Source organism: Nerophis lumbriciformis, linkage group LG13 (assembly GCF_033978685.3).
Source record: "Nerophis lumbriciformis linkage group LG13, RoL_Nlum_v2.1, whole genome shotgun sequence".
NCBI classification, from domain to species: domain Eukaryota; kingdom Metazoa; phylum Chordata; class Actinopteri; order Syngnathiformes; family Syngnathidae; genus Nerophis; species Nerophis lumbriciformis.
The window spans coordinates 38,980,421-39,005,645 of NC_084560.2; the positions used below are offsets into that span (position 1 = coordinate 38,980,421).

At 40.3% G+C, this 25,225-nt stretch overlaps 1 protein-coding gene across 3 annotated transcripts in view; it reads right to left on the minus strand.

Annotated features, from left to right (window-relative positions):
* satb2 (SATB homeobox 2) overlaps nt 1-25,225 on the minus strand; it is a 97,762-nt gene that overhangs the window by 51,659 nt on the left and 20,878 nt on the right. For all 3 annotated transcript variants that reach the window (XM_061970829.2, XM_061970832.2, XM_061970831.2), the window contains exons 2-3: nt 18,214-18,438; nt 9,412-9,597 (exon numbers count right to left, since the gene is read on the minus strand). In XM_061970829.2, coding sequence (XP_061826813.2) covers nt 9,412-9,597; nt 18,214-18,394 — 367 coding nt within the window. In that variant the 5' untranslated portion in view covers nt 18,395-18,438. The remainder of the gene's footprint in view (nt 1-9,411; nt 9,598-18,213; nt 18,439-25,225) is intronic.

The window sequence follows — 25,225 nt, forward strand, 5'->3', positions numbered from 1 at the left end:
GCAGTGACCCGTCAGACGTGGCACTGCAACAATGCCGACCGCCGTTCACTGTTCGCCGACTTAAAGCCATAAAGTACACGTCTGCGCCCGTCCGTGCTATAAAAGCCTTCAGACCCTTATAATTGAAATAAACAATATCTCCCACTTAATTGCCGGCCTGGGCTAATTAAAGAATGGCCGTGGTCCTCGGCCGGGACTTTAAATACACCACTGGGACGCAAGAATGCAGGACACAATTCAAACAGGGCAAAAATAGCAGGGGCTCTGTGTAATTTTGGTCGTGGACCGCAGAGGGAAAAATGTATAATTTAAGCCAGAAATTATTCAGTTAACATAAATGGTTGTTTTAAAAAACAAAAAGTATTCATTAGAGAGAAGCCCGGGAGGGAGGTGCGTCTTTTTTGTCTGCGACGCTGCATGACTGCACACTATTTCTCAACGCAGCTTTGCTTAGGTTAAATCAAGTTTACTTCTGTGTGTGTTTGTGTGTGTCTGCCCTTTAGGGGTCTATTCGTTCACTCGCATTAAAAACGTTCATTTGGATGTGTATGTTTCCACACATCAAAAGAAATATTCAACAGCAGCGGTCGATTGGCACAAAAGGTCAATAAATAAAACTCAAAATATTAATAGTTTTAAAGTGCTGTTTTTGCATTAGTTTCCTTCCTGTTTGAGTGACTCTTTCTGACAACTACCATGAAGTGGACCCCGACTTAAACAAGTTGAAAAACTTATTGGGGTGTTACCATTTAGTGGTCAATTGTACGGAATATGTACTGTACTGTGCAATCTACTAATAAAAGTTTCAATCAATCAATCAAACTCTCCGTGTTCTTTCTCTCCTGTGTGAGGCAGTGAAGACCCGCAAATTCTGCCCAGCAACAAGAGGCCCAGTAGTGCCAAGCGTTGTTGTGCCTCGTCTAGCCTTGACTTTTAGCGGCATGCGTTGTAGCGCCTAGCTTTGTAGCACCTAGCGTTGTAGCGCCTTGCATTGTATCGTCTAGCCCAGGGGTCGGCAACCCGCGGCTCCGGAGCCGCATGCGGCTCTTTGATCACTCTGATGCGGCTCAGCAGCTTACTTGCTGAACCCCCCAATTTTCCCGTGAGACTTCCGGATTTCAGTGCCTCTCGCAGAAAACTCCCGGGATTAATATTCACCGATTTTCACCCTTACAGCTATAATAAGGGCGTGCCATGATGGTACAACATTTGGCGCTCTCTACAATCTGTATTAACAGCGTGCTAGCCCAACACTTGTTATACAATATACATCTTCTGCTTGCACACGTACGTGACAGCAAGGCATACTTGGTCAACAGCCACACAGGTTACACTGACGGTGACCATATAAAACAACTTTAACACTCTTACTAATAATGCGCCACACTTTGAACCAAAACCAAACAAGAATGACAAACACATTTCGGGAGAACATCTGCACCTTAACACAACATAAACACAACAGAACAAACACCCAGAATCCCATGCAGCCCTGACTCTTCCCCCACTCTGTGGGTCGGTTGAGGTGGGCGGGGTTTGGTAGCGGGGGTTGTGTAATGTATCCCGGAAGAGTTAGGGCTGCATGGGATTCTGGGTATTTGTTCTGTTGTGTTTATGTTGTGTTACTGTGCAGATGTTCTCCCGAAATGTGTTTGTCATTCTTGTTTGGTGTGGGTTCACAGTGTGGCGCATTATTAGTAAGAGTGTTAAAGTTTTTTTTATACCGCCACCGTCAGTGTGACCTGTGTGGTTGTTGACCAAGTATGCCTTGCTGTCATCTACGTGAGCAGGCGGAAACACCATACAACATGTGGCTGATCAGGCACGCTGGCTGTAGTGGGTGCTATATGCTGTACCATCACGACACGCATGACGCATACAAGCGCCATTCTTTTAAAACCCGCGTGCCGCACCAGCTTTTAAATTCCATATGAAGGTGTGGGCAGCGTGTCTGAGACCCCTGGTTTATACATAGCACAAAGCAAAAAGAAAACTTTATAAGCAGTGTTATTTCATTTAAAATTTCAAGAAAATTTTGCGGCTCCCATTGTTTTCTATAATTTGCGAAACTGGTCAAAATGGCTCTTTGACTGGGAAAGGTTGCCGACCCCTGGTCTAGCCTTATAGTGCCTTGCATTGTATTGCCTAGCCTTGTAGCACCACACTGCAAAAAGTCAGTGTTCAAAAAGAAGAAAAAAAAAATCAAAAATGAGGGGTATTTTATTTGAACTAAGCAAAATTATCTGCCAATAGAACAAGAACATTCAGCTTGTCAAGACTTTCCAAAACAAGTCAAATTAGCTAACCTCAATGAACCCAAAAATACCTTAAAATAAGTATATTCTCACTAATAACAAGTGCACTTTTCTTGGTAGAAAAAAAAAAAAAAAGAGACCTTTTTGCTCAATATGTTGAAAAATATTCTTAAATGAAGTAAATGCTAGTGCCATTATCTTGACATAATGATATGCGCTCGGCATTACATTTCTTGAAACCAGCAAACTTATACTAAAAAACTAATGTATTGTTCTTAATGGAAAGGCAACAAGGCAACCGCTTGTTACTCTCGGGGTCTCCTAGCCGCTCAGGCAAATCATATGGTCTAAAAATGCATTTTCCCATCGATAACGTGACGACATCACGCCAAGTGCGTACTCTTTCAGTCAATTAGTGCGCATACCGTATTTTTCGGACTATAAGTCGCAGTTTTTTTCATAGTTTGGCCGGGCTCCAGTGCGATTTCTATATGTTTTTTTCCTTCTTTATTATGCATTTTCGGCAGGTGCGACTTATACTCCGAAAATTACGGTATATAAATTTTTTAATTGTAATTTTGAAACATTTATCTGAATGCATGAACTATTTCTGTTCAAAATTGTTAGAAATGTCACATGTTAAATGTTTAAATATTAACTGTCAGTTACTGTAGTGTGCCAACTGTACTACTATGAGTACCTATTTTCTATTGTTTCATTGAAAATAAAACAGCAAAGTCCATTTGGCCGTCATCCGTTTTAATTATGAGACACAATTGTGTCAAAGTCATGATTTTTTTTTTTCATGCTTGAAATAAGAAATGATTACTTTAAAAAAGTAGTTTTATACTTGTGAGTGTTGATGACACAGCTTTGCAACAGTTGATATTCTAGTTTCAAGCATGTTTTACTCAATATAGGTCATCAAATCTCAGCAACAAGCTGTAATATCTTACTGAGATCATTTAGGACCAAAAACACTTAAAACAAGTAAAACACTCTAACATAAAATCTGCTTAGTGAGAAGAATTATCTTATCAGACAGAAAATAAGCAAATATCACCCTTGTTTGAGATATTTAATCTTACTTAGATTTCAGTTTTTGCAGTGCATGTATTGTATCACCTTGTGTTCTAGCTCCTACGGTTGTAGCGCCTACCATTGTCATGCCTTGCGTTGTATCACTTGGCCTTGTAGAGCCATGTGTAGTAGCACCAAGCGTTGTGGCGTCTTAAGAAAATGTGTAAAACCCTGAAGGCAAACCTAGGCTGTTTTAAGATTATAAGAAACTGCTTAACTCTCAGCTGTGCTTTTACTTTTATGAATTCAATGATTCTTTCACACATATCTTATGGCTTAACTACATGGTCCCAGGCACACCAGTCATCAATCAAGACCATTGAGTGTCTTTATAAAGAAAGTTCCAGACAAGAAGAGTATACGATATCATCATTGCCAAATTTCAACCAAATACAATATTTTAAGTTTTACCAATTTTATTTTGTTACACACAGTCAAACTGGTTTTTAAATGCTTGGATAACTCTGCTCCCCAATTGCTCTGCAAGGCAATTACAAGACTGCAAAGTGGTAGCAGATCTACCACCCGAGCAACTGTTGCGTTCCATTCCGTAGAACATCTTTTGCCCAGACTGCCTTTTCAATAAAAGGACCACAACTATGGAACTCTTTACCTGACACTTTGAAAAGTATACCTGCACTTGTCACTTTCAAAAAACAACTAACAAAATTATGGCTAGTTGAGCAACAATCGTGTTCTCATGTTTAGTTTTTACTAATGTTTACTAATTGGTTTGTATCTAGTCTGCACTTTTTCTGTGTTATTATTATTATTGGCTTTTATCTAGTTTGCACTTTGTCTGTATTATTTCTATTATCATTATTATCGACTCATCTTTGCCTTATTTTGTAATGATGTTGGATCTGTGTTGTTGTTGTTGTTGTTGTTGGGGACAAGTGTTGTTGGCTACAAACACTATGATGCATACATTGGATAACTGTCTCAGATGTCTATGTTTTTGTATCTGTCCCTATTTCAAATAAACCTCTATAATAATAATTGCCTTGTTTTGCCTAGCCTCGTAGTACATTGCCTTGTAGCGCCTACTAAAGCTAGTTTCAGTTGTGTATCTTCGATTAAGCTTTACATGGACAACTGGTTGTTTGTGTGGTTTAGTACAGTGTTGCTGGAATATAAATTAAAAGCACAAACTGTAGTTTTGTCTGTAGCCTTGTACATAGCACATTGTCTTGTAGCACCATGCGTTATCGCCTAGCTTTATAGCCCCTAGCTTTGTAGCACCTAGCCTTGTAGCGCCTTGTGTTGTAGTGCCTAGTTTTGTGGCGCCTTGTGTTGTATCGCCTAGCCTTGTAGCGTCATGTGTTGTGGCGCCTTGCCTTGTTTTGCCTAGCCTTGTAGCACCTTGCCTTGTAGCACCATGTGTTGTATCGAGCTTTGTAGCACCTAGATTTGTAGCACCTTGCCTTGTAGCACCATGTGTTGTATCGCCGAGCTTTGTAGTACCCTGCCTTGTAGCGCTTTACGTTGTAATGCCTACTAAAGCTAGTTTCTGTTGTGTATCTTTGATTAATTAAGCTTTTACATGGACAACTGGTTGTTTGTGTGGTTTAGTGCAGAGTTGCTGGAATATCAATTAAAAGCACAAACTGTCGTTGTGTCTTTATCCATGTCTAATTCCACTAAGTGTAGGTCACTAATGGGTCATTATTTATACAAGAGAGTTTAAAAAGTTGTGTAAATCAAAGAAGCAACCTTTCCTTTGACGAGATTGTTATGTGGTAAACGTAGCCTAAATCTACAGCGGGTTAGCTTGGCTGACAGACTTTATGGAGTCCACGGTCCTCTCTGTCCAGGTGGGCTGCAGGCCTGATAAGAGTCCGCTGGCCTTGAGGCCGTAAAAAAGGAATTACCTTCAGCAGCGTGTTTATGAGTGGGGAAGTAAACGACAAACTCAATCACATGTAATCTCCCGCGCGTTACAAACAGCATGTGCGTGTATTTACGCTTTCCCGAAAATCGAACTGGACCGGCGGCCGATGACACACGCACAAAGAGTCCGGTTAAAATTCCTAACAGATGGCAGATGTCTTTGCTCTAACTGCTTAGTGTCGCTTGCTTGTTTGTGTCTTCAGACAGAACGGCACAGGAGTCCATGTCACAGCCCTAACCCTGATGACTAACATGTGCGACACTTTTGACGTTGCTTCTTCATGCTTCTCACACATTCTCTCTTTGTTGTGTCTTTGCAGGCTCAGTTTGATGCCTAATTGTGTTTGTGAAACATTCCTTTGCTCACTTCCACTCTCACAGTGCAATGTTTATGCTCTAAACACAGCTGACTGAAACTAGGAAACAATACTGTGTCTGTCTTACTTTCACTGTAACAGTACACTGTCTTACAGTCACTGTAACAGTACACTGTCTTACTTTCACTGTAGCAGTACACTGTCTTACATTCACTGTAACAAACACTGTCTTACATTCACAGTAACAGTACAATGTCTTACATTCACTGTAGCAGTACAATGTCTTACATTCACTGTAACAGTACACTGTCTTACCTTCACAGTAACAGTACAATGTCTTACATTCACTGTAGCAGTACAATGTCTTACATTCACTGTAACAGTACACTGTCTTAAATTCACTGCAACAGTACGCTGTCTTACATTCATCGTAATAATATGCTGTCTTACATTTACTGTAACAGTACGCTGTCTTACATTCACTGTAACAGTACGCTGTCTTACATTCACTGTAAAAGTACGCTGTCTTACAGTCACAGTAACAGTACGCTGCCTTACATTCACTGTAACAGTACACTGTCTTACATTCACTGTAACAATACACTGTCTTACATTCACAGTAACAGTACGCTGTCTTACCTTCACAGTAACAGTACAATGTCTTACATTCACTGTAGCAGTACACTGTCTTACATTCACTGTAACAGTACGCTGGCTTACATTCATCATAACAGTATGCTGCCTTGCATTCACTGTAGCAGTACACTGTCTTACATTCACTGTAACAGTACAATGTCTTACATTCACTGTAGCAGTGCACTGTCTTACATTCACTGTAACAATACACTGTCTTACATTCACAGTAACAGTACGCTGTCTTACATTCACTGTAACAGTAGACTGTCTTACATTCACTGTAACAGTACACTGTCTTACATTCACAGTAACAGTACGCTGTCTTTCATTCACTATAACAGTACACTGTCTTACATTCACAGTAACAGTACACTGTCTTTCATTCACTGTAACAGTACACTGTCTTACATTCACAGTAACAGTACGCTGTCTTACATTCACTGTAACAGTACACTGTCTTACATTCACAGTAACAGTACGCTGTCTTTCATTCACTATAACAGTACACTGTCTTACATTCACAGTAACAGTACACTGTCTTTCATTCACTGTAACAGTACACTGTCTTACATTCACAGTAACAGTACGCTGTCTTACATTCACTGTAACAGTACGCTGTCTTACATTCACAGTAACAGTACGCTGTCTTACATTCACTGTAAAAGTACGCTGCCTTACAGTCACTGTAGCAGTACGCTGCCTTACATTCACTGTAACAGTACGCTGTCTTACATTCACAGTAACAGTACGCTGTCTTACATTCACTGTAAAAGTACGCTGCCTTACAGTCACTGTAACAGTACGCTGCCTTACATTCACTGTAACAGTGCAATGTCTTACATTCACTGTAGCAGTACATTGTCTTACATTCACTGTAACAGTTGGCTGCCTTACATTCATCGTAACAGTATGCTGTCTTACATTCACAGTAACAGTACACTGCCTTACATTCACTGTAACAGTACGCTGCCATACATTCACAGTAACAGTACGCTGCCATACATTCACAGTAACAGTACGCTGTCTTACATTCACTGTAACAGTATGCTATCTTAAATTCACTAACAGGCTTTACAAGTTGTTTTGTTGACTACTGCGGCAAAAGGGGAAGTGCGTCCATACGTCTTTTTTTCTTCTTTTTTTTTTTACCAATGTAGGGTACATATTGTATTGACGTCTTGTATTGCGTTTTGTTTTCCGGATGAAAAATCAAAACAGTGTCCATTTTAAAGACATTAGTTCTGATTGAATACCCTTTGTGCTTTTCCACCCGTTACGAAATTCAATGGAGTTAACGGCTGAAATCGTTGTAATTTTTTTTACATTCATCATGCTTCGCTTGATGAATAAACGAAGAACTAGACGGAGAAGAAATAGCTATCTACGACTGTTGTCTCTTGTGAATTTTTTGAAGGTATGTAACGTTAATGTTTTCACATTCGCAAGCTTTAAAGTTTTAGTATTTTAGTATTATTATTCAGTATTTTAGCCTGACGTTAGCTAGCTGGCTAACATTACAAACTAAGGTTCCAAACTAACATGTAATATATTATACAACTTATGCAGAAATTGTGCATTTTTCTTCTGGCCCTGCTTGAGCGAGTCAGCATCTGAAGGGCTAGATGCATACCCGCTACTCCTCGTTATGCCCACTACCCCTACATGCAAAGAGTCACTGGGACACCGCTACCTTCATGGGTACGCGCAAAATGTGGGCTAAAAAGTAGGGCGGGGGGGCCTAAATACAAAGATAAACTATAGTGTAGAAAATGCAACTAATTGCAGGAAATGTAGTCTTGCTTTTCCAAATTTTCTTTCCGTTCCTCTTTTTTTCTCAAAGTTTCCAGCAAGTCCCTTTGAACATTCTACTGTCCTAACTAGAGATGTCCGATAATGGCTTTTCTGCCGATATCCAATATTTTGATATTGTCCAACTCTTAATTACCGATACCGATATCAACCGATACCGATATATACAGTGGTGGAATTAACACATTATTATGCCTAATTTTGTTGTGATGCCCCGCTGGATGCATTAAAAACAATGTAACAAGGTTTTCCAAAATAAATCAACTCAAGTTATGGGAAAAAATGCCATCATGTCACTGCCATATTTATTATTGAAGTCACAAAGTGCATTATTTTTGTTTATATGCCTCAAAACAGCAGCTTGGAATTTGGGACATGCTCTCCCTGAGAGAGCATGAGGAGGTTGAGGTGGGCGGGGTTTAGGGGTAGGTGATGGCGGTGGGTGTATATTGGAGCGTCCCGGAAGAGTTAGTGCTGCAAGGGGTTCTGGGTATTTGTTCTGTTGTGTTTATAATAATAATAATAATAATAATAATACCTGGGATTTATATAGCACTTTTCTAAGTACCCAAAGTCGCTTTACATGTAGAACCCATCATTCATTCACACCTGGTGGTGGTAAGCTACTTTCATAGCCACAGCTGCCCTGGGGTAGACTGACGGAAGCGTGGCTGCAATTTGCGCCAACGGCCCCTCCGACCACCACCTACCATTCATCATTCAATTCACCGGTGTGAGTGGCACCGGGGGAAAAGGGTGAAGTGTCCCGCCCAAGGACACAACGGCAGCGATTTTTGGATGGTAAGAGGCGGGGAGCGAACCTGCAACCTTCAGGTTTCTGGCACGGTTGCTCTACCCACTACGCCATGCCGCCCCATGGCGTAGTGGGTTTATGTTGTGTTACGGTGCGGATGTTCTCCCGAAATGTGATTGTCATTCTTGTTTGGTGTGGGTTCACAGTGTGGCGCATATTTGTAACAGTGTTAAAGTTGTTTATACGGCCACCCTCAGTGTGACCTGTATGGCTGTTGACCAAGTATGAATTGCATTCACTTGTGTGTGTGAAAAGCCGTGGATATTATGTGACTGGGCCGGCACGCAAAGGCAGTGCCTTTAAGGTTTATTGGCGCTCTGTACTTCTCCCTACGTCCGTGTACACAGCGGCGTTTTAAAAAGTCATACATTTTACTTTTTGAAACCGATACCGATAATTTCCGATATTACATTTTAAAGCATTCATCTTTAGTCCTAACCCTCCACATCATACACATATGGTTGCTATAGTAGTCGAGTGTGTGTACAAACTGTCAGTGACAGGACAGTGTCCCAAATCACTCCCCTTTATTTGTGAGACTCATTAGGATTTCAGTTTCATACATCCTCTGCCAACCTGGTAAAAGTACGATAGTTCATGTAAGACTGACCGTGGGCTTGTGCTGCTGAGCTGTGAGAGTAGCCGAGGGCCAGCAGCGCCGTCTCCACCAGCTGGGAGAAGAGGATGTCCTTCCGCACTAGGACGAACTCCGCATGCTCTTCCCTTCCATCGCATACGTCTGCTTGGATGCCTCCATCTGACTGCTCCACCACGCAGAAGACCGGAATCATCAGACCTAGCAGGGGTGGACAAGATTGTCTGTCAGATGGTCTTCATCAACTTGGATGATCTTGTGCAGTTTGGTTGGCCGGTACAATCGGGATCCATAAACCATGACAGGGAAATGTATTGTTTTTTTGGTGGACGATTCTCTCAAATGTCTCACAATGACAGGGTACGTTGGAACACCTGGGAATGGACAAGGTTTTTTTCATAGTTTGGCCGGGGGTGCGACTTATACTCAGGAGCGACTTATATGTGAAATTATTAACACATAACCATAATATTATTTATCTCATTCACGTAAGAGACTAGACGTATAAGATTTCATGGGATTTAGCGATTAGGAGTGACAGATTGTTTGGTAAACGTATAGCATGTTCTATATGTTATAGTTATTTGAATGACTCTTACCATAATATGTTAGGTTAACATACCAGTTGGTTATTTATGCCTCATATAACGTACACTTATTCAGCCTGTTGTTCACTATTCTTTATTTTAAATTAATTAAATCTTGGTGTTGGGTTTTATCAAATACATTTCCCCCAAAAATGCGACTTATACTCCAGTGCGACTTATATATGTTTTTTTCCTTCTTTATTATGCATTTTCGGCCGGTGCGACTTATACTCCGGAGCGACTTATACTCCGAAAAATACGGTAATGTTGCTATTTTCATGCCGACAAAGAAATTGACAAAAAAAAACCTGCTCCAACGTAAGTAAAGTAAGGCTCCACCTTTACAAATTTGCGCTACCTTGATGCTAATCTACATTGGCTTTGATTTTAACATGTTACGGATTAGCATTAGCTATTTTCAACACACCATAAACTTTACACTACTGCTATCTAAAGTCTGAGACTTGCAACTGTATCAGAAATGTCACAATAAAACAAGATATAACTACTGGACAGCAGTTATCGTAATTGGTTAATTTTGAAATGTTGTCAAAAACAATATTTATTAACACACACAAAAGTACAGGAAATTGGTACCATTGAGTATTAGTATCGATTTCCAGGTACCCAGAATTGGTACCGTATCTGTTCAAATGTGAACAGTACCTATCCCTAACCATACCTAAAAAAGTTTTGAGCGTTTTTTTATTTAAACTTTCGGGAAATGTCCGAAATTGGACAAGAAACAAGTGATTTGATTTTGGGGGTGAGCCTGATCATTTCTAGTACGTCGAGAGGGCTCTTTGTGTATGTTTGTTCACAACATAAATCGAAAAGTTATGGCCAGATTTTGTTGAAACTTTCTGGAAATGTCCGAAACGGGATAAGGAACATCTGATTCGATTTATGGGATGACCCGGATCACCGTCTGGATTCAGGATTTTTTAAAGGATTCTTTACTGTTGGGCTATAGGTCCTTGGGTAGGTATGTGCTCTCTGCATTCTTTTCTAGTTGGGTATGATTTTGAAAACAAGCCACCACGTGGCCAAAGAAAGTTGCATTTGCCAACACTTTGATAGAGAAAATGACAAACACTGTTGAATTCAAGAAAGAAGTCCTCGTGGCTCTCCCTTTTCCTCTTCCTCCATGATTTCACTCGTTTATTTATGTATTTGTCATTATATTCTGCATATAAAACTATGATTGTTCCCTATAAAATGTGGTTTGTGTTCATATGTTTGGGCCCCGGTAACGGATTCATTGGATTGACATGATTTTTTATGGGAACAAATTGTCTGGTTTTGTTTTAGTGTTCCCCTTGACCTTTTTCGGAATGGATGACTAACAAAAACGGAGGTACCACCTGTATCTCCATAAAACAAACAAAGAAACTGAGTGGAACTGTGTGGAAAGCAGGACACACTTAGACTACGTTTACACTCCAGGCCAAAGCGGCCCAAATCGGATTTTTCGAAATCTGATTTTTTTCCAGCTGACTGTAAAATAGGATTTTTATCCGACTCCAGTATAAACGCACACGTACAAACAAATTACAGTAATCCAGGCGTGACGTCAAAGAAAGTCACATTCAGGTCACATTGCCGTTTAGACTGAAGTCCCATTTGAAAAGATCCGATTCCAATCGGACTCCCTCCAGATGTGGCCTGAATCCGATGCGAGAAGATCATATCTGAAGTACTTTGGAGCCTTTAGACTGGCAAAAAATACGATTTGGTGTGCAGTGTAAACAAGTTTGCTTCAGGTGTGACTTTCACACATACTTGCCAACCTTGAGACTTTTGAATTCGGGATATGGGGGGGTTGAGGTGTGGGCGGGCGGGGTTGAGGTGGGCGTGGTTGGGGGGTGCGGGGTTTGGTGGTAGCGGGGGTGTATATTGTAGGCCGGAAGAGTTAGGGATGCAAGGGATTCTGGGTATTTGTTCTGTTGTGTTAATGTTGTGTTACGGTGCGGATGTTCTCCCGAAGTGTGTTTGTCATTCTTGTTTGGTGTGGGTTCACAGCGTGGCGCATATTTGTGACAGTGTTCATCATCATCAGCCGTTGTCAGTCCACTGCTGGACGAAAGCCTCAGCATGTTTCTGCCATAGTGAACGATCTCTAGCTGCTCCCTGCCACTACTGCACTGTTCCCTCTGGAACTGCTGGGGACTGGGGGCCGTCTTCTTGGCGTACTTTTCATGCTGGTTATTAGCCTACACCTTCCACGCTGGCTTGGTGCGGGTTGGAAGGGGTATTTTATATCAGAGATCCTTCTCCTAGACCAGGGGTCGGCAACCTGCGGCTCTAGAGCCGCATGCGGCTCTTTAGCGCCACCCTAGTGGCTCTCTGGAGCTTTTTAAAAAATGGATGAAAAATGGAAAAAGATGAGGGGGAAAATTTATATTTTTTGTTTTAATATGGTTTCTGTAGGAGGACAAACATGACACAAGCCTCCCTAATTGTTACAAAGCACACTGTTTATATTAAACATGCTTCACTGATTCGAGTATTTGGCGAGCGCCGTTTTGTCCTACTCATTTTGGCGGTCCTTGAACTCACCGTAGTTTGTTTACATGTATAACTTTCTAGGACGTGTTTTATGCCACTTCTTTTTCTGTCTCATTTTGTCCACCAAACTTTTAACGTTGTGCATGAAAGGTGAGTTTTGTTGATGTTATTGACTTGTGTGGAGTGCTAATCAGACATATTTGGTCACTGCATGACTGCAAGCTAATCGATGCTAACATGCTATTTAGGCTAGCTATGTGTACATATTGCATCATTATGCCTCATTTGTAGCTACATTTGAGGTCATTTAGTTTCCTTTAAGTCTTTTTAATTCAATTTATATCTTATGACACACTATCTGTATGTAATATGGCTTTTAATTTTTGCGGCTCCAGACAGATTTGTTTTTGTATTTTTGGTTCAAAATGGCTCTTTCAACATTTTGGGTTGCCGACCCCTGTCCTAGACTAATTGCCTTACTCGGCTGTTGAACTTAGTCTGTTCTGTTGGTTGTCCGCGCCCTAATTACCCAGGGACCCGCTCAGCTTTATAGCGCTGACTGCCCGCCAGTCACAAGAGAAGGTGCAAACGGTTCTTTGTGTGCATTTTATAGACGTTAGTTGGGACTCACTAACCCCACACACAACCTCCCATCTCATGCCTGGATGTAGTTTAACGTCATACCTAGGACCATGTGACAGTGTTAAAGTTGTTTATACGGCCACCCTCAGTGTGACCTGTATGGCTGTTGATCAAGTATGTCTTGCAGTCACTTGTGTCTGTAGAAGCCGCATACAACATGTGGCTTGGCCGGCACGCTGTTTGTATGGAGAAAAAGCGGACGCTAAAGCATACTTGCCAACCCTCCCGGATTTTCCGGGAGACTCCCGAAATTCAGCGCCTCTCCCGAAAACCTCCCGGGACAAATTTTCTCCCGAAAATCTCCCGAAATTCAGGCGGAGCTGGAGGCCACGCCCCCTCCAGCTCCATGCGGACCTGAGTCCGCTTTCCTACAATATAAAGAACGTCTACAGTAAAGCAGTCCGTCTGCCGTAAACAGCAATGTTGTGACACTCTTAAACAGGACAATACTGCCATCTAGTGCATTTGATGAAAGCACTTTTGTGCGTGCCACACAGCAATGCATAATCAGATATATATATATATATATATATATATATATATATATATATATATATATATATATATCCATTCATCCATCCATCCATTTTCTACCGCTTATTCCCTTCAGGGTCGCGGGGATATATATATATATATATATATATATATATATATATATATATATATATATATATATATATGTATATATATGTATGTGTGGGAAAAAAATCACAAGACTATTTCATCTCTACAGGCCTGTTTCATGAGGGGGGGTACCCTCAATCATCAGGAGATTTTAATGGGAGCATTCGCATACCATGGTTTATATAGGGCACAGAGTGGGTGGGTACAGGCTGGCCTAGGGGCGTGGTGATTGGCTCATGTGTTACCTAGGAGGTGTTTCCGTCTATGGCGGCATGCTGTTACAATTTCGCTGCGCTTGTTGAGGGATGACAGGTCTGGACGGTAAATAATAAACAGTTTCTCTTTCAAGCATAGGTTGCATCTTTTATTACCACTATTGTAAGGTGTGCTGGATGCAAGAATTTGCCATGTTATTGAATATTCAACATTATTGTCTTTGAGGTCCCAAATGTGTTTGCTGAGTTCTGTGGTATTTCGCAGGTTTTTGTTCCTGAAAGAAGCCTTGTGATTGTTCCATCTGGTTTTGAATTCTCCCTTGGTTAATCCTACATATGTGTCGGATGTGTTAATGTCCTTGCGTGTTACCTTAGATTGGTAGACAACTGATGTTTGTAAGCACCCCCCGTTGAGAGGGCAATCAGGTTTCTTTCGACAGTTACATCCTTTGTTGGTTTTGGAGTCGCTCTGTCTGGGGGCCGACGGCTCATTTGCAATTGTTTTGTTGTGGTTTGAGATGATTTGTCGTATATTGTTCATGCAGCTGTAGCTCAATTTAATGTTGTTCTTGCTGAATACTTTTCTTAGGGTGTTGTCTTTGGGAAAGTGTTTGTCAATCAGATTGAGGAATATATATATATGAAATACTTGACTTGGTGTATACTCCTCCCCTCTTAACCACGCCCCCAACCACGCCCCTGCCACAACCACGCCCCCCGCACCCACCCCCCACCCCCCACCTCCCGAAATTGGAGGTCTCAAGGTTGGCAAGTATGCGCTAAAGGCAGTGCCATCACGGCACGCCCTCAATATTGTTGTCCGGGTGAAAATCGGGAGAAATTCGGGAGATTGGTTGCCCCGGGAGATTTTCGGGAGGGGCACTGAAATTCAGGAGTCTCCAGGAAAAATCTGGGAGGGTTGGCAAGTATGCTTTCACATGCTCTAAGAAGACCAACTGCTTACATAAATGTCCTTTGGGTTAGGGGACTAATGAAGTCACGCCGTCCTTCATCAGTTTTATACCTCCAGCCTTTTGTTGTGCAGCTGACAGGAGATGAAAGCAGTGGGTGAAGAATGATGGACTAGAGAGCGTTAGGCAGCGTCCCAGCACTAATAATGCGGGGCAATGTGCTTTACGGCGGGCGGGCACATGGCAGCAGACTCTGTAGCATTAAACATTAAACCTCCCCCGCCCCCTCGCTCCATCCCACTCATTGTTTTAATCAGTCAATTCCTATATTTCTATTTCCTCCTCATTAATCACTGCAGCCCGCGGGCCTCCGGGCGCTCGCCGAGTGAGTTACACACCGGAGCGCCGTGCCAATTGGAGTAAGTGACTTTTTCCCCCAGCAGGGAAATATAACTGTCAACGCGGCGCGGGCCCTGCCGCGCTCGCTCGCTCTCTCGCTTGCCGTCGCGCTCGGCCGTGCTCTGGTTTGGACCATGCGACGCAGCCTCAAACCTCTAATCCCGCTAATATGCATGAGGGGTGTTTTAAAATAAGACGTGTGTGTGTGTGTGTGTCCTTGTGGCGACCGTGCGGTTTGGACGAGACAGGACGAGTTTCCCGTCTTCAGAGGAAAAAGCTGTCATTATTACGAACTAACCCACTCGGCACCAGGGAACCCCTTCCTCTCTACTTCCTCCTTCGCCGGCATGCCACAACGTCACCTGTTCCCTGGTCTTCTTTGGCCTCCTTGCTTGCTTTGATAACCTCCTGCCCTAGCGACCGCGCGCGCCGCAAATTTCATGTTTCTTATCCCAGCGAGAGAAGCCCAGGAATGTTTGATGGTAAATATTGGGGAGGAGCGTCCAAAAGTATAAATGTCGCTCTAATTTTAGTCGAAGGGAAAACCGCTCTTGGGGGTTAAACGCGGGGCCAACATATGGCAGCGGCATAAATGAATACATAAAAACCGAGCAGCTCTCTCTGTGAATGCTGCGATCGATAACAATCCACAGTGAGCGGTGTAAATCTTCTTTATACGCTGCAATCACCTTTATTTGTTGTGGAAGCCCACCCTCACACCCACCAGACATGGACATGTAGGCCTGCCTTTCTGTACGAAAGGTCAAAGGGTCACAGCAGATTATAGCCACATTTTTTTCCCAATTTGCTCAGCTTCTGCCTTTTTTTTTCCCACAGGAAATAATGCAAATAGAAATAAACTGTTCATTTTTTCAACTGTACACTGCAAAAAGTCAGTGTTCAAAAACAAGAAAAAAAAATACAAAAATGAGGGGTATTTTATTTGAACTAAGCAAAATTATCTGCCAATAGAACAAGAAAATTTGGCTTGTCAAGACTTTCCAAAACAAGTCAAATTAGCTAACTTCAATGAACCCAAAAATACCTTAAAATAAGTATATTCACACTAATAACAAGTGCACTTTTCTTGGTAGAAAAAAAAAGAGACCTTTTTGCTCAATATGTTGAAAAATATTCTTAAAGTAAATGCTAGTGCCATTATCTTGACATAATGATATGCGCTCGGCATTACATTTCTTGAAACCAGCAAACTTATACTAAAAACTAATTTATTGTTCTTAATGGAAAGGCAACAAGGCAACATCTTGTTACTCTCGGGGTCTCCTAGCCGCTCAGGCAAATCATATGGTCTAAAAATGCATTTTTCCATCGATAACATGACATCATCGCACCAAGTGTGTGCTCTTTCAGTCAATTAGTGCGCATATATAATTTTTTAATTGTAATTTTGAAGAATTTATCTGAATGTGCATGAACTATTTCTGTTCAAAATTGTTAGAAATGTCACATGTTAAATGTTTAAATATTAACTGTCAGTTTGCTGTACTGTGCCAACTGTACTACTATATGAGTACGTATTTTCTATTGTTTCATTGAAAATAAAACAGCAACGTCCATTTGGCTGTCATCTGTTTTAATTATGAGACAGAATTGTGTCAAAGTCATGATTTTTTTTTCATGCTTGAAATGAGAAATTATTACTTTAAAAAAGTAGTTTTATATTAGTATATATATTGCCCTCATCACAGGGCAAACACAGATAGACAGACAACATTATAAAAATACATATATATGTATATGTGTATATATATATATGTATATATGTATGTGTGTATATATATATATATACACATGACTGACGTGGCGGGCCACGTTAAATGATGGGCCCCAAAAAAATTATGCGGCGGACCACGTTAAATGATGTAGCGGATCACGTTAAATGATGTGACAGGCCACATTAAATGACGTGACAGTCCACATTAAATGACGTGACAGTCCACATTAAATGACGTGACAGTCCAGGTTAAATGATGTAACAGGCCACACACATTAAAGGACATGGAGGACCACATTGATAGATGTGGTCCTCCATGTCCTTTGGTCCTCCATGTCCATTGAAAGGGTCACATTGAATGATGTGGCGGGCCACACTAAATGATGTGGAGGACCACAATAGATGAAGTGGCGGGCCACTTTAAATGAAGTTGAGGACCAAATTAAATGATGTGGAGGACCATATTAAATGATGCGGCGGACCACGTTAAATGATGTGACAGGCCACTTAAACGATGTGACAGGCCACGTTAAATGACGTGACAGTCCAGGTTAAATGATGTAACAGGCCACACACATTAAAGGACATGGAGGACCACATTGATAGATGTGGTCCTCCATGTCCATTGAAAGGGTCACATTGAATGATGTGGCGGGCCACACTAAATGATGTGGAGGACCACAATAGATGAAGTGGCGGGCCACATTAAATGAAGTTGAGGACCAAATTAAATGATGTGGAGGACCGTATTAAATGATGTGGCGAGCCAGATTAAATGATATGGAGGACCACAATAGATGAAGTGGCAAACCACAACAAATGACATGATGGGCCACGATAAACGACGTGAAGGACCACATTGAATGATGGGACGGGCCACAATAAATGACGTAAAGGACCACATTGAATGATGGGACGGACCACATACAAAGATGTCAAAGACCACATTGCATGACATTACTGGCCACATTGAATGATGTGGAGGACCACAATAAATGATATAGAGCACCACAATAACTGATGTGGAGGGCCACATTCAATGATTTGGAGTACCACTATAAATGTGGCAAGCGAGATCGGGCCCCCGGGCCTTGAGTTGGACACGTGATGTAAAAGGCATGAATGCATAAATGCGGGATTCTCTTGATGTGGATTTTGAGAAAACCTTTGGGCCCATCGCGTATAGCGTATCTTACCTCCGAGGGGTCTCAGCGGCGCCCCATTGTGGCGCACGCGTGGCCCCGTCGGGCTGCCGTTGAGCTCCAGGCGCCCTTTCTTCCCCGGCGGCGGCAGGCTGCCGAGGTCCGGGCTGCTGCCTCCACCTCCTCTGCGCTCAGGACTGTCCTGCGTGATGGGACTCTCCCCTCCTCGCTCCATCCTCTTCCAGATCCCCAGAGGAGCTCCGGCCAGAGAGAAAGAGTCTGGGAACAAACCGGAAGAAGCTTTTTATGATACAGCAGCAGGTGTTTAGCCTTGTTAGTTTTTCATCTATTATTTTTCTATAAAGTCCTAAATCATTGCAGTTTCCATTCAACATTTTGTCCCATTTTTGTTTTTTTAGAACCAGACTTTTCCATATATTTTGCATATCTATCTTCATGCTCAAAAACAAGATATTGTTTTTATTAACTTTTTTAATAACCGTCATATTCATTAAGTCCAATATTTGATTCTCTCTCTCAACTCGCCATCACTGTTGTTGACTTTGCATCTTTTTCGTGAAATGACTTTCTTGAGGCTTCTGATTGGCTCGTTGGGTAAAAGAGGACAACCTGTTGCTTTGACATGACAACCTGCAAACACCTTTTTATTGTATTATTCTTGCATTGTATTGTTTATGGCAGGGTTCTTTGGACCCCGGGGCCCACTCAAATACTGAATTAGTAATCCTATTCTTGATTTTAATCGTATTCAATAACTATATCAAACTTACTTACAGTAAACAGTAGGGGTGTAACGGTACACAAAAATTTCGGTTCGGTACGTACCTCGGTTTAAAGGTCACGGTTCAGTTCATTTTCGGTACAGTAAGAAAACAACAAAATATACATTTTTGGGTTATTTATAGAGATGTCCGATAATGGCTTTTTGCCGATATCCGATATTCCGATATTGTCCAACTCTTAATTCCCGATACCGATATCAACCGATACCGATATATACAGTCGTGGAATTAACACATTATTATGCCTAATTTGGACAACCAGGTATGGTGAAGATAAGGTCCTTTTTTTAAAAATTTATTGAATAAAATAAGATAACTAAATTGCAAACATTTTCTTGAATAAAAAAGAAAGTAAAACAACATAAAAACAGTTAAATAGAAACTAGTAATGAATGAAAATGAGTAAAATTAAGTGTTAAAGGTTAGTACTATTAGTGGACCAGCAGCACGCACAATCATGTGTGCTTACGGACTGTATCCCTTGCAGACTGTATTGATATATATTGATATATAATGTAGGAACCACAATATTAATAACAGAAAGAAACAACCATTTTGTGTGAATGGGGGGTTTGGGTTGGTGTACTAATTGTAAGTGTATCTTGTGTTTTTTATGTTGATTTAATAAAAAAAACAAAAAAAACGATACCGATAATAAAAAATAAAAAAACGATACCGATAATTTCCGATATTACATTTTAAAGCATTTATCGGCCGATAATATCGGACATCTCTAGTTATTTATTTACCAAATTTGCAAAATCTTTCACCAAAAATATTTTTCATAATGAAATATTTGATGTGAAGTAATGGGAACCTTGGATAGGTCAATAATTCATAATAACATTGATTTTGATTCAATATTATGTTTTGAGCAATGACAGTTTGAAAGAAAAAAAAACAGCTTTGTTTTATTAGTCAACATTGCAACTTTTTCTAAATTACATTTAACTTTTAAGCTTTTTTATTTCACTTTTGTTATGTTTTTGTTTATTTGAATAGTATTTTTAGAATGTGCCGTGGGCTTTTAAAACATTAGCTGTGGGCCGCAAATGGCCTCCGGGGCACACTTTTGACACCCCTGCTATAGATAATACAAAATGAAATGTGATAAATCTATGGATAAAAAGCAGAGCTTGGCGACGCATGCGCGTTTATCATAACTCTCTCTCTCTCTCTCTGTCTCTGCCCCTCCCTCACCAATGCTGCTGCGCACACAATTTGTTTTGTTTTCAACCCCTTCTTAACCCTGAACGTACATTGAAAATACACGCAACCCTAACTCAAAATGCCGGACATTTGAGGCATGTAAGAAACTCCGCCCTGACAGCTCCGCAAAAGAGGACATGTCCGGTGAAAAGAGGACGTATGGTTAGTCTATCGTAGCCCGTTAGCTGCTAGCATGCCGTGTGTTGTGCCTCGTGCAGTACGCTACTTAATATGTTCGTGTGGAAGCTCGTTCGGTACACCTCCGAACCGAACCGGAACCCCCGTACCGAAACGATTCAATACAAATACACGTACCGTTACACCCCTAGTAAACAGGATAAACATTGTCAAATACTATTACTACTATTGTATTTGTTATATGGTATTGTGAATAAACTTGAAACGAAAACGAAATAATAGGAAATCATGTGTTAATCACAAGGATTATTATCAAGGCTTTGGTCAGGCTGATTACAAAACTAATTACTAATCTAATATACTGCAAAATAAGGGACTGGGATGAAAAATAAAAGAACATACAATTACGCAGTGCTAAAATTATTAAATTCTAAGTAAATTAATAATAAACAATATATATGCTTCCTAAATAAAATGAAAACACAGCTTCACCCCTTTAGTCGTCATTTTTGCGCTTAAGAAACTTCTCTATGACTTTAGCCCCAGACTGTCACTATTATATTAGATCCACTATGGACTGGACTCTCACTATTATGTTAGATCCACTATGGACTGGACTCTCACTATTATGTTAGATCCACTATGGACTGGACTCACTATTATGTTAGATCCACTATGGACTGGACTCTCACTATTATGTTAGATCCACTATGGACTGGACTCTCACTATTATGTTAGATCCACTATGGACTGGACTCTCACAATATTATGTCAGACCCACTCGACGTCCATTGCATCCGGTCTCCCCTAGAGGAGGGGGGGTCACCCACATATGCAGTTCTCTCCAAGGTTTCTCATAGTCATTCACATCGACCTCCCATTGGGGTTGTTGAGTTTTTCCTTGCCCTTATGTGGACTCTGTACCGAGGATGTCGTTGTGGCTTGTGCAGCCCTTTGAGACACTTGTGATTTAGGGCTATATAAATAAACATTGATTGATTGATTGCTTGACTTCTTCTGTTTGTTTGACATTGTCATTACTGCCTCAAGTGGCGGAAAAGTGTATGACAACTGAGTACCACTGCGACCCATACGGACCACAGTTGAGAAACAAATATTTTTTGGCGGCCCTCTACGAAAGACTGGTTTTTGGCAATGCTCGGTATTAGCAGTCTTACTATTATCCGATATACCGATACTTGTGAACACTTCATATCCGATACAAATATCCATCTATATTGATACCGTATTTTTCGGACTATAAGTCGCGGTTTTTTTCATAGTTTGGCCGGGCTCCAGTGCGACTTATATATGTTTTTTTCCTTCTTTATTATGCATTTTCGACAGGTGCGACTTATACTCCGGTGCGACTTATACTCCGAAAAATACGGTACATGCCGCAGCGCTTCCCTTTAACTAAGGTTAAATCAACACTGCAATCCAAGACAAATACTGCAATGTAACTTCTTTTATGACAATATCGTAACATATTTCGGCTATAATTATCGAAAACTTTTTTTTTTTTTAGCAATTGCATAACTTATCAATGAAACGCTTTAGGAAAAACTCCTAAGTAAAGACTTTTTAATGTGCATTGCCATGGAAATATAGGAAGTAAAGCAGAGACAGAACAGAGCCGCTGTAGAAACAAACAGTCTAGTGTGTGTGTGTGTGTGTGTGTGTGTGTGTGTGTGTGTGTGTGTGTGTTTAATACAAGCTAATGCATTAGAAGCCTTTTGCCAGGCCAGACGCAGCTTGCTGAAGCCAAATGGACGTCTTTTATTTACTCTGGTGGCCCCTGGACAATATCTGCTGGCATGTGTCACTGAGGAAGAGGAAGAGCGAGATAAGAGAGAGAGCGAGGAGATGGAGGGCGGGATAGCATTTGTCTATTAAGGAGTGCGAATGGAGATTTGAGAGGGGTGACAGTGACAACACAGCGGGCGTCTGCGCTCGGCGGATATTTTCCAACGGTTGGTCAGAGAAAATGAGAAGTGCACGCTTGCGTTCACGTTTGATTACCTCACACTTTTTACGCTCTTTTTTTTTTTTTTCCTGCGCCAGCTGTGGAAAACAATGAACTCGGCCAAATTTTATTAGCGGAATTACCTTTTTAAATACTAATTATTCCTTTTGTGTGTGTAAAGTATTTGAATGAACTCCAATTTCTTGTGGCCATTGAAAGAAGAGAATATTACTAATATTTTTAGTAACAATCGTCACTTTTTACAAAAGTTTATTTTAAGTCAATTTAACTCCGTAAAGCCATTTCATGCGATTATAATTCAAGCAAAGGTAATATTCTTTATTGTCATTGCACACAGTACACAACAAGACTTGGTTTGGCGCTCCACTTATTTATTTATTATTTTGATGTTTGCATTTTAATGTGCTGTTTATAGAAAACAGCAAAACAACCTTGAAAACAAAGACATTAAGAAATGCTAAATCTTCCATATTCTGCAAGCATGTTAAAAATTTAAAAAAATGGGCAAACAACTGCATTGAAATTAAATACATGCAAATAAAAAATCATAGAGTATACCTTTCAGGCATCTTGGTACGCAAAAATTGTCCTTATAAGCATTTTTTTCCAAAATTTAACAGATTGTTCAGTTTAAAAGTTAAAGAGCTTAAAATCTTCCACATAGTTTTTAAAATTGCATCATGCCTCCAGTTTTTTTAACTAATCTGGGGGGAAAAAAGAGTTGGTTAAAACCATTTAACTAAAGCCGATCGGTATTGACTACCGTATTTTTTGGACTCTAAGTTGTAGTTTTTTTCATAGATTGGCCGGAGGTGCGACTTATACTCAGGAGCGACTTATGTGTGAAATGATTAAAAACATTATAATATTATTTATCTCATTCACGTAAGAGACTAGACGTATAAGATTTCATGGGATTTAGCGATTAGGAGTGACAGATTGTTTGGTAAACGTATAGCATGTTCTATATGTTATAGTTATTTGAATGACTCTTACCATAATATGTTACGTTAACATACCAGTTGGTTATTTATGCCTCATATAACGTACACTTATTCAGCCTGTTGTTCACTATTCTTTATTTATTTTAAATTGCCTTTCAAATGTCTATTCTTGGTGTTGGCTTTTATCAAATACATTTCCCCAAAAAATGCGACTTATACTCCAATGCGACTTATATATGTTTTTTTCCTTCTTTATTATGCATTTTCGGCAGGTGCGACTTATACTCCGGTGCGACTTACACTCCGAAAAATACGGTCATTTTTGTGAAAAGTTTGTGATCGGCCAATCCTGATCAATGCCGATAACCTCTGGCTGATAGTCGATTTACTTTCAGTCCCCCATCGAGTAGCTATCACTTTTTTATATGTTAGCAAATCCCCAATATTTAAATATTTCATTTTAGACCTTGATATCATTTTATATACAGAAAATATGTTCCGATTTGATATTAATATTGGCCTGATATATTGGTATTATCTTGCATACTGGACAGCCAGTTAACATCTAAATGTCCTCCAGTAAACACAAATTTGGTCTTTTATTTTAGTCAAGTCATTTACAAAAGCTAAACATGGTAGGCTATAGGCTACTAGGAGCTTGCAGCTACACAACAACAAAGCACACAATAGTACTTAAGCTAGACGTATAGAATGAGTGTCCTTAATTGTTTCCTAATTATTTTCTGTTACGCCCCCACAAGGAAGAATGTTTTTTTTTTTTTATATAAATAATATAATTTGTCTGTAAAATTGTTATAAGTACACCTCAGCATAACATTGTATGCCTATTAACATTAAAGAAAATATAAAAGAAAGAAATATAGATTAACTTGCAAAAAAACAGTGAAACAGTGCACAAAAATCATTTTTCAATAAACATCTTAGTATCAAACGTAAACACTTTCCACCTTAATATTGAGTTACATAAACAAGTTAAACAGTTTAATTACAGACTTATCTTTTCCAAGGCTTGCAAGAGCTAACACAACTTGTCAACTTCTCAATTGTCTCAACCCGGAAGTGCCCAAATTAATGACGCGTAGTATTTTCATATCGCCACAAGGTGTCAGTAAGAGTCTACAATCAAATGGGCATAACATTGCAGGTCCCACAGGGCATTTCCTGTACGTGGGAAGGGATTCGTTCCCAGGGATTCGAATAAAGAACCAACTCTTTTTCTTTACTATAGTGGCCTCGATAACGGGAACCGGTTCTCAAAAAGGGATTCGAGTCCATGGAATCGGTTCTTTTCTTATCGAACAACCGGGAGAACATCATCCCTAGATACGAGCATTGTGCCGAGCCTTACTTTTTGAGAACTGCCTTAATTGAACAATATTGAAGTTTTAAAGACAACATTTGTACAAGTATTGAATAATGCTAGTTGCATATTACTTACACATACAAAGCCTTTGAGGCAGGAGTGTATTAAGAAGTATCCAGTAACAAGCGTGTCCGCATTATTCCGTTTACTGAGCTTAAGTTAAATAATTATTATGGCCATTAGAGTAATTTGATTTAATTAAGTATTTTTATTTTACCCAACAAAATGATAAAAGTATATGATTCGTGTTGACATTGGATGAGGTCAAAATCGTGTCGACCAAGACTCAAGGCAACAATATCGGTATCATAATGTAAGTGACAAAGTTGTATCGGGACACTCCTTCATCCATGTGCTTCTCTGCATCACAGCACGACGGCTATGAAGGGCGCTTCCTGAATTTATGGTCACATGACAAATATGTGTACAGTTGCCTATTGTAGATACAAGGTGTGGCTCATCTTACCTAATGACCAACCAAATGGGTTTCAAAACAAATCGGCCGCTTTTATTCTGAAAAAGCCCTGGCAATAAACAATTTAAACGCAATAAAAAATGATCCTCTGATGTAGACGAGGAGTTTGAATGTGCTTATGATGAT